The 11,015-nt window shown below is 41.0% G+C and overlaps 1 protein-coding gene across 8 annotated transcripts in view; it reads right to left on the bottom strand.

The window, feature by feature from the left end:
- Window positions 1-5,015: 5,015 nt before the first annotated feature.
- TMEM38B (transmembrane protein 38B) overlaps window positions 5,016-11,015 on the bottom strand; it is a 20,726-nt gene continuing 14,726 nt past the window's right edge. For all 8 annotated transcript variants that reach the window (XM_033520425.1, XM_033520426.1, XM_033520429.1 and 5 more), the window contains 4 exons: window positions 10,669-10,853; window positions 9,783-9,870; window positions 7,658-7,775; window positions 5,016-5,770 (listed from right to left, as the gene is read on the bottom strand). In XM_033520425.1, the coding sequence (XP_033376316.1) occupies window positions 5,564-5,770; window positions 7,658-7,775; window positions 9,783-9,870; window positions 10,669-10,853 (598 nt within the window). In that variant the 3' untranslated portion in view covers window positions 5,016-5,563. The remainder of the gene's footprint in view (window positions 5,771-7,657; window positions 7,776-9,782; window positions 9,871-10,668; window positions 10,854-11,015) is intronic.

The following is an 11,015-nucleotide window of genomic DNA, read 5'->3' as shown; positions in this document are numbered from 1 at the left end:
CTAATCTAGCCTTGACATTCCACTGTCTGATAACAGCCTTCGTTTAAGGGGGAAGAGACAATTTGACCAAACTAAAGGTGACTCTGATTGAAATGACTACCACTGAAAAAAAAATTATCTAATTTATTGTGGAAAAATGTGCCAGAGAGCTTGATGAAATTTCAGCTGGACAACAAAGTAGACACGTTTCTTTCTTTTAGATGGATGTTTCTTCCTTTTTTGCCTTTTAGTTCCTTTCATAAGAACTACATGGCACTGGCAGTATCAGCTTCCAGGCTCAGTAAGGGCTTCCCCAACCCCTCAACCCCATGTTGTCACATGTCTCAACATTGAAGAAATCTTTTTTCATAGATCAAAGAATCACAGAATAGTTTGGGTTGGAAGGGACCTTTAAAGGCCATCTAGTCCAACTCACATGCAATAAGCAGGAACATTTTTTACTAGATAAGCACCTCATCCAACCTGATCATGAAGGTTTCCAGGGATGGGGCATCTACCACCTCTCTGGGCAACCTGCTTTAGTGTTTCACCACCCTCAACATAATTTTTTCCTAATATTATCTCATTCTACCCTTCTTCAGCTTAAAATCATTACCTTTGTCCTATCACTACAGCCCTGCTAAAATGTCTGTTCTCACCTTTCTTATAATCCCCCTTTAGGTACTGGAAGGCTGTTGTGAGGTCTCCCAGGAGCCTTTGGCCCCAATTCTGTCAGCCTATTTCCATAGGAGAGGTGCTCCAGCCCTTTAATTATTTTTGTGACTCACTCCAACAGGTCCATGTCTTTCCTGCACTGGGCACCCCACAGGTGCAGGTGGGGTCTCACCTGAGCAGGGCAGAGGGGCAGAATCCCTCCTCCCTTGCTGCCCATGTTGTGGGATGAGCTCACCATATGTTTGGCTTTCTGGACTGCCAGAGAACACAGCTGGGTCATGTCCAGCCTCTCACCCACCAGCAATTATCGACAACAGGAGTGGTGCAGCCCAGCTGCAGGTTGCTGTGCATAAACTATTTATCACACTAGATTGCAGTAGTTTTTATTTGGGATGCCATTTTGATCATCACATTCTACTTCCTGACTGCAGATAAAGCCCACTGGCAGATCAGTGTTCTTGCCTGGGAATATTAATGTATTTCTCTGTCAGCCTTCATACTGCTATCTATTCCTTGCTGAACAATTTCACACATTTCACAAAAGGCTTTTGATTGCTTAACAGAGCAGTTTTATCAGAACAAATGCAAATTACTATTTACAACACATTTTTGATTCTCATCTTGGCGTTAAATGGTGTTTCTCTGTTGCTACTCATTTTAAGACTTCACTTAGACCTTTGAAATGAGGATTCACCTTATAAATTAAGAGTATTCACTCTGAGTAAATATTGCATTCACTGTCTAGACTGTTGGAAGATGTCAGATTTCAGCACTCCCCTTATGCTGAGCAGATTCAGATTCCTACAGAAGACAGATGTTTGAAATTCTTGAACAACTGTGTCTTGCCTAACAATACACTGAAGAATCACATTTTAGATGATGGTACTGCTTGTGTGACATCCCCCCATCTCCACTTTTTTCCAATAAAATTAAATGGAGAAAACACAGAAGAGGAAAGCAAAGAGCATTTATTGTCTAAAGAAATTTCAGTTCTGTTCCTGAAGCCAATTTTAAGGTATTCCTTTTTAAAGAAGCTGGGTGTATTTAGTAGAAATTACTCCAAACAGCAATTGGTTTAATCAAGAACATGCCCTTATAGCCCAAGAATTGAGCTGATAAAGCAATTTCTTAATGACTTAGTTTATATAGGCACAAGACAGCTTCTCGTAATTTTACCAGGTTAATGACAAAATTACATACAGCCAACTAGTTCATGTGTGCAGCTGAATCTGACACACTTTACCAGAACAGTTATAAGAAATCGTTAAAATTCTCACACAGAGAAGTTTACCAGCAATAGAGAACTATCAGCCTGAAAGCTGGGGTTTATTTAAGGCATCCTGGACACATTGTATAAACGTCTCCTACAGAATTCAGGGTAAACCCTGAGAAACTGGTTATCTTTTTCTGTGTCATAAAATGTAGTTCTCACAACATGTGCATGTAGCTATTCAGCATGCAGCTCTTTCGAGCACCCATCCTTCAGCAGCATGTGATACCTTTAAACAAAAAGTTTTGTTTTCATGGTACTTAAAATAGGATTTCTGTCAGCATAATTTGTGTTCTGTCTCATAACAATATACATTTTTTGTGTGTTGTGTATTACTTTTAAAGTGTAAGACAAGAAAGCAATTTTTTAAAACAAAATTAATATTGTTGTCTTTGAAAATTAATACAAAACATTTTCTTTTTCCCTCTAATTGTAAACTTGTTAAAGACTTAGGCTAAGCATATTTTCACATTGACTCAGGCTGGGAATAGCCAGTTTTCAGGCAGAATTTCACAGATGTGTAACACAGTTCCATATCACAATCCCATTCTGTATGGTTCATGATTTAGAATACACCATTACACCTATTCAGAAAAAGATCCAAAACTTTAAATGGACAGGTGGCATGTGCTGGTGTTGCTTCATAAGTAGTTGATTGTTAATTAGTTAATTGGCAGCTTCTATTTAATCCATGACATCAAGCTACAAAAAAATGAGACTCCAAGTATCTACAAGTATCTACAAATATCTATAGTATCTCTTACAAGTATTACACTGAACACTAAGTTTTAGTGTAACATGTAAGGAATATAACTGCTAGTTTGTCCAAAGAGTTTGGGGTGTTTTGTTTAACTTAAGTGTTAAAGAAAATAATAATTTTAGCTTTCAAGGTACAGCACATTTGCAAAGAAGTTGGATTTCAAACTGAGTTCAATGCTTTTGGTCATCACCATGGAAATGTGACTACTCAGGCACAAGAAATTTCTTTGGTACTTTTATTTTTCTTTTCTCTAAGCACAGCATTGGTGACAGCTTTTCTAAATTTAGAGATGTACCTGGAACTAGAACTTTGTCTTTTCAAATCAGATCTCCCTCCACATTCTCCTTACCATCCCTGCACAAAGATTAACCTAACCCCTCTTTGCTGAACAATACTCTACAAAGCACTACTCTCTGAAGAAAATAGTCTAATTTTGTAAAAATCATTTATTCTAAAAAATTGGCACATCAATGAAAAGATTGCTCTGAAAAGATTCTATTCTTATGTATTGTAACATCTCTAAAATGCCAAAGTTCTCAGTTATGAAGTGTATGCCACTTAGAACTGCTTCACATCTTGAGCAAAAAAAAGACACAACAAGCAGAAAGCAGCAAGATTTCAGCAAATGTTAATAAAAACGTTCAGTGCTTCTGACATTAAAGAGTGGTTTAGATTGGAACAGATCTTTAAGATCAAGTCAAGCATTAACCCAGAATGGCTAAGGACAACATTAAACCATATCCCCATGTGTGACATCTACATATCATTTTAGATCCCTCCACGGATGTTTACTGTATCACCTCCCTGGACCAGTGCTTTTCACCATTTCTGTGAATAAATTCTTCCTAATGTCCAAAGTAACCCTCCTCTGCCACAGCTTGAGGCCATTTCCCCTTCTCCTGTCCCTAAGAGCAGAGCCCGATCCCCCCCTGGCTGTCCCCTCCTGGCAGGGACTTGTGCAGAGCCAGAAGGGCCCCCTGAGCCTCCTTTTCTCCAGGCTGAGCCCCTTTCCCAGCTCCCTCAGCCCCTCCTGGGGCTCCAGCCCCTTCCCAGCTCCGTTCCCTTCTCTGGGCACGCTGCAGCCCCTCAGTTCCCTGTGCTGAGGGGCCCAGAGCAGGACACGGCACTCGAGGTGTGGCCTCAGCAGTGGCAGCACAGGGACGGGCACTGCCCTGCTCCTGCTGCCGCCCCACGGCTGCCACAGCCCAGGGGCCATCGGCCTCTTGGCCACCTGGCCACCCCTGGGCTCGTGTCCAGCTGCTGTCACCAGCACCCCCAGGGCCTTTCCCAGCTTGCCAGCCCCTCTGCCCCAGCCAGGAACTGACTGAGGGGCCCCTCCATCCCCTCATCCTGACCTTTGATGATGTTGAACAGGCCTGGCCCCAGCTCTGACCCCATGGGAACCCCACTGGTGCCCAGCCCGGCTGGACGTCCCTCCATTCCCCACCACTCCCCGGCCCTGCCCTCAGCCACTCCTTCACCCACACAACAGGGCCCTGTCCGTGAGCAGCCAGCTCCTCCAGGAGATGCTGTGGGAGAAGGTGTCAAAGGCTTTGTGAAGCCCAGGCAGACACAGCCACAGCCTTTCCTCAGCCCCTGAGCAGGTGACCTTGTGGAGGAGGAGATCAGGTTGGTGAGGCAGGACCTGGCTGGGCCTGACGCCCTGGCTGTCCTGTTCCTGTTGCTGATGGCACTCAAGATGATCTGCTCCATGGCCTCCCTGGCACTGAGGGCAAGTGACAGACCTCTAATTCCCTGGATCCTCCTTCTGACCATTCCTGTAGATATGTGTCACATTTTCCAACCTCCAGTTAACTGGGACCTCCCCAGTTTGCCTGGACTGCTGGTAAATGATTGGAAGTGGTTCAGTGAGCTGGCTCAGCCAACTCCCTCAGCACCCCTGGGTGGATCCCATCCCACCACTTGGGAGTGTCTAGGTGTTGTAGCAGCTCACTGACCATTCCCTCACAGATTATAAGGGCAACATTCTGCTCCCATTCCTGTCTTGCACCTGAGGGTGCTCACCAAACAAGGTAAATGTACTGTCCAGTACTCTTCTTTCTACTGAAGTTTGTCTTTGAAAAGAATAAGTGCAGATGCTTGGAAAAAAAAAAAAAATACAGGCAAATAATGTCTAGACCCAAATGAAGCAAAAGATAACCACAAACAACTTGTAAAACACCAATGTAGCAAAAAACACCTACTTCTCAAATACTTGTAAATAAAAAGTCCAACTAAGTCAACAAGAAAAATATTGCTATGTTTCTACTTGCTAGCTGTAAAGGTTTTTTTTAACTACCAGATAATGTACTCTCATTTTAAAACACTAAAAATATTTAAAAATATTTACTTTAAGAATGAAGAAAATCTAGACCAATGCAATGTGAATTACAACAATAGTTCAGTTACTTTTCTAGTTAAAGGCATTAAATTGGTATATTTTTATGGTGTCACACAGTGCAATGTGATTAAGCCTTATCTAATTACTTTCTTATTTGGGATGTGCTACAGTGAACACTTGACAGTACAAATCAGTGTTATCAAAATGAAATATAAGAACTGGGGAATAGGAAGATGTGAAACAAGTGACACAGTAGGAAAAAAATATATACATGATTGTCACATTTTTGAAACTATCTTTTAAACATATAAGCATTTGAAGTTATCATAAATACAAAAATTAGTAAACTTTTAACCACCATAAAAATTTGTAGTTTTAACTCACAAATCCAACATGTGCATTTACACATAGCTTACATAACACATTCCAAAAGGCAAACCACAACACAGCCCTGTTCTCATTTCCTTAGAGGAACTTCTCAGCCAGCCTAATCTGGAAGACAAACATCTTCATGACCATCACAAGGATTTTAAGCCACTTATTCTGTTTTCTTTGCTTGTTTTTTCTTAGCACTCTCATGGTGCTGCTCAGAAGGCTGGTCACAGACTGAAGAGCCGTTGGAAGATGTGGCACCTTCACCCTTCACTTTGGAAGGTATCTTTCGTGAGCCAAAAAACATTTGGCCCATTGCAGCCTCAAAGGGAGCAAGTGGAGAAGTTGCACATCTTGTCAACATCATTTTTACCTACGAAGAACAAGGATCAAGTTACAATAAAAGTTGTGATGGCTTCACAGGTAAACAAGTTCAAAGCTGAAGGGGTGTATGGCATTTTTAACTTTCTACACAAGCATGAGGCTGTGCCACCACTAACAGAAGTCTGCTCATTTTAGCTGAAATTGGTCAAAGAATGCTTTTCTTTCTGACCAACACTCTTCAGACAGCTGTGAAGGGGATCTACAGGGAGGCCATAGAGGGATTCTTCATCAGCAGCTGTAGCAACAAGACAAGGGGGAATGGATACAAATTGAAAGAGGGGAAATTTAAGCTGGATTCCAGGATTCAATTCTTTACTGTGAGGGTGGCGGGATAGAAGTTGCCCTGAGATGTTGCTGATACCCCAACCCTGGTAATGTTCAAGACCAGGTTGGATAAACCCTTGACAAACCTAGCCTAGAGGAAGATGTCTCTGCCCATGGTAGGGGGATAGAACTGGATAATCTTTGAGACCACTTCCAGCCCTTAACATTGTATGACTCTATGATTCTATGAGCTAGACATAAACAATATGCACAAAAACACTCTCTGTAAGATTGATCATCCTGAGAGTAAATCACATTTAATGCCATATAACTAAGGTGAAGAGCAACTTTTATGTGTAAGTTCTGTGCCTTGTTCAAACTGAAAAACTGTAAACAGAGTGGCTTCCTTCCACTTAAATTGAAAGAACAGAATGTGTAAGGACCTGAATGTATAGGTGCATAACCAGATTTTAATTAGAATTCCAGACAGCCATAATCATTCCATAAAGTTCAGAGATTTAGGTGGACACCCCTTAGGACACATAACATGGAATAACCAGGATTGAAAAACCTGTTCTTCAGATCCAGGTACTGAACAAGTTAATATTGCAACAGTTTCAACAGCTTTCAGAGACATGACAAGTTTATAAGAGATTTCATTAAAGGACTAAGCTAGATACACTGTGGCTTTATTACTTTGTTAGTGAAGTGGGTGGTAGAGTTCCTGACTGTCAGTACAACCATCAATGTAAGGATTTAGTTACTCCAGTGTAACCAGACAGCCAGTTTCTGTGGACACCTGCAATTTGTCACTTCCAGAATAGCATTCCTTTCCCTCTCCATTCCCAGCATCCACAGTTCAACAATGCCTTTATCAGTTCAGATGGAAAATCAAGGCCACAAGCTTCAAGTCTTGACTCCCTAAAGTAACTTCTGCAGAATTAAACTTGTCAGCTCCTTCACAGAAAGGAGACTAGCAACTACACTTCCACACATTCTCTGGTCTGTTCAACACCAGCTCTGAAACTCTTAAAATTGTCAGATATCTGCTAACAGAGATTCCTTTCTTATAAACTAGTAATCCAGAAGAAAAGCATCATCCTGGAAAGGAACAAGGCTTGAGGGACTGAAGACTTCAATAGAGAAGTAGTGTCTATTCTATTAAAAATAGTTACAGCTACTTCAAAATAGTTTTGGTATGCTTTCCCTTCCCACCCAAACACTTATTTTGTGAACACTTTAAATCAAATGAGAATCCAGCTGGCTTGTTTTACAAACCCACTGGTGACAGCATAGGTACAGACAAAAGACAGAGAACAGGAGAGTTTCTTTATACAAGAATAAGCTTTTTTTGAGATTACACACATACAAGCCTGGGATATCAAATATTGAGTGCCAAAATTCCTGATTTTTTTTCTCCTTTTCCTCCCCATCCCCTGCATACATTGAACAGAGTCAGTATAACAGAACAGGTCTTCCATTCTGCTTGTGTATAGAACACTAAACACATTACTTCAGCAGAAGCTGGCCTTTCCATCCAGAAGCATGCATTTTGAAAATTAAATAAAATATTTTCTCTTATTTGGTCACTAGCAACACTTTCAGATCTTACCTTGAAGACAACAAGAAAGATGGTGTATAAAAACATAAGGTTGTGTCTTGCTATTGGCAAGTATTGTCTGCGTTGCAGGGTGAAAAGAACTGCTCCTATCAAAGTTGCCTTCACAGGGCTAGAAATCAAACAAAGAATGTTAATTTCTCTTCTCTGCTCTACAGTGGAAGCTGCCTGGAAAGCAGTACATGTTCTTAGTGTGGAAAAGAATTGTCCCTGAATAGAACTAATGAAAACTTGTGCTAAAAGTGGTGAGATCCAAAATCCAGCTATAACTAGATTAAGATTTTCACTTTATATACTATTACTATGCTTTCCGTCCACATATCATCAAGTCTGGCACTACTTTGCACACCCAGCAAACTCCTATTTGACAAATACTCCTCAAATCAATGCTTCTATTCAGACTTTATATATCAGTTTGATTCTCTTCTTCTTCTCCCAACATGTTTTATTGTAAAGTTAAATTACAGAGCTCACACTACATGGACTAGACATAAAAACCAGTTCCTATACTATACTGCAGGAGTTAGTTAGTTATTCCATGGAGTTGCTTAAGGTGTTGAAGAGTAACACAGTCCAAGTCTTGATCCACTGTAACACTCCAGAAGCTCTGGGACAGTATCAGCTTAGACCCAACTGGAGCCAGGCCTGTGTAACCAGGTTTTGTCAGTACAGCTGTGCTGACCTAAGACATGCAAAAATTTCCAATCTATTTCCAGTTTACAGTGATCTTTGTTGTGGTACTAAATCCCCTCCTAGGTATGCAGACAGAAACCAAGAGATCTTTGGTCAGTTATCCAGAATTTCGTGCATTTCTTAATCTACATGTGACATGTGCAGGGGATACTCCTGCATCCACCACATCCAGTGGTGACACTCCAGAGCATCTACTGTAGATCTGTTCTTCACTGTTGTTTCAGTAACCAAATTTTTTGGGCTCAAGAAGCCCAAAAAACAACCCTGTGTACACAGGCATCTCATCCATTTGCAGGATGTTTGATGTGTTTAACTCTGTAATTTAATTCAATTTAATCCTTTCAAGACTTACACATAAACAAAACTTTAAAGATCTTTTTTGAGTTACTTTGCCCATCGTGGAGAAAGAGAACACATGCAAGTGATGCCAATCAGTAAGCACTGCTCTGGTGTTGCACCTGTAAAGACAGTTTTATTTGTGTCTAGAGTACTATTTTTGACAGTCACCTTTTCTTCTGGAAGTTTACTTTCAAGACTGCCATTTAGGCACTGACAAAAGAAAGAGAAATTCTAAATACTTAGAATTTCAGAAAAAAACAACTAACACAATCCACAGAAAGTTTAAATATTGCCAAAGAGAAGGCTACAAATGTCTCTCCTGTTATTCTGTGTCTAGGAGTGGCTGCTGAAAAGCAAGACAGCTTTTTAAAAAATAAAATTATTATTTTTAAAGACCCGAGTGTAACCTGAGAAAGATCAAAAGAATTTTAGGAAATTATCACAGTGACCTTATCTTGACTTACAATAATAGCTTGTGGCTTTCCAGCCTGTTTCAATTCTCATTTTACAGAGAAAACCAGGAGGCATGCAATATTCCTCATTCTTTGCTTCTGCAAGAGAAGTAACTTTTCCCATCTTGCAGGTCATTTCTGCTATACTGAATAACCAATTTGTACCTTCTCAAATAATTGGTGTCTTTGGAGGAAAATAGCACTGGCAGCAAAAGTAAGAGTGACAGTTCAAAGGAAGCCATCTTAGTGATACTCAGAACATACACCAAAATTCACTGGTGTATTTCTAGTACTTCTGTACTTTCATTTTTGATAGAAGACCATGTCCCTGTAAGAAAAACTGAGCCATTACTGCTTTCTAGCAATTCCCCACTAGGTCTTTACTACTTTCTGGCAAGTTCTGTTGACTTCTCTTCCCATCTGCAGCTCTTGGGCTATGAACGAAAAATGGCTAAAACATCTCCTAAAAGCCCCAAAGACCATCATCCCATCTTTTGAGGATACACACCAAAACAGAGTGCAAATATGTCCCAATGCGTTTCTTTATTTTTGGCCTAAACCACTGAAAGTAAGCATCATCACAAGGAGTTAGCAAAACAACAGCTAACTTGTTGCAGTTTTTATAAAAAACTTACTAGGACATCTGCAGGAGCTCATTGGTTTCAGGTTTCCACACTCCTCTCACCAGCTGCTCAAAGTTGGAAATTAGGCCACCACCAGCACCTAAAATTGCAGAGATTTATGGCAAGTTTCCACTGACTGCTACCACTACTATGCCATTGCTCCCAGGAAAACTCATGACACCAGGTGCTAAATATGGCACCAAAACCCAGACTTAAGTAGACTTAATCCAACTTTTCATGCAAACAAGACTCAAACAACAGCCACAAACCTTTAGAGTTTGAGATACTCAGCAAGAACCTCAGGTCTGCCTGTGACAGCATCTAAACTGATGCAATCATCACATTCACATATGTTGCTCCCCACAGCAGCACAGAATCAACCATAAACAAGAGCTTCACAGCTACTTTCTGAAGTGACCCTGATGGTGGGGCTGCAAATACAGCTGTCAGGAAGGTGCTTCCAGAGCTCCAAATGGCAGACAGGCAAGAAGGGTCATCCCCAGTTTTAAACCCAAGTCATGGTTATAACCCAAAAACCTAAGATAACCAGTTCTCTTCTTCAGCCTCATGCAGGGACGCAGCTCTTAGGCAATAACACTGTTGGAAAGTTCAGCAACAGCTACACAGAAGATTTACCTCTTTATTGTCATCAACTGCCCATCCTACAAGTTCTTGTATGACTACTGAAGGGAACTTCCCTCAAAGCCCTTCAATGTCACCTTTAATTCAGGCAGAAAATCTGCAGCACAGGCTTTTTCCTTGAGGGGACATCAGATTTCATCAGGACTGCCATGCCCAGCACAGCAAGGATGGTGCTACAGTTCTGCTCTGGGGCTAGACATTTAAACACCACTCCAAAACACCCCAAAGCCTCAGAACAAGATGCTATGCACGTTACCTCTGGCCCAGCCCACAGCTACCATGACAAGCCAGGCATCTTTGTAGACAATGTCTGCATGTGCAATGCCATCTGTGATCTTCCAAGTCCTTGTCACTTCTTTCATTCCTGCCACCAGAAGACGAAGAGGCAGAAAGGAAAAGCAGCGGCAGAATATGTCTTCTGGGCAGTAAAACACTAGATACCTGAAAATAATCACAAAAAAAAAGTTAGCCACATTTTTGCTAAGGAATTATCTTTTCATAATCTTTAAAGATGTTTTTGGCATATGACTAGCAATGCTTGATACACTTATGACTACTCAAAGTCTTGTGGTACACATCTTGGAACAAATTTGAAAAGCTTCT

The sequence above is a fragment of the Parus major genome, chromosome Z (assembly GCF_001522545.3).
Source record: "Parus major isolate Abel chromosome Z, Parus_major1.1, whole genome shotgun sequence".
In the NCBI taxonomy this organism is placed as follows: domain Eukaryota; kingdom Metazoa; phylum Chordata; class Aves; order Passeriformes; family Paridae; genus Parus; species Parus major.
This window is presented reverse-complemented; position numbering and strand designations above follow the sequence as displayed.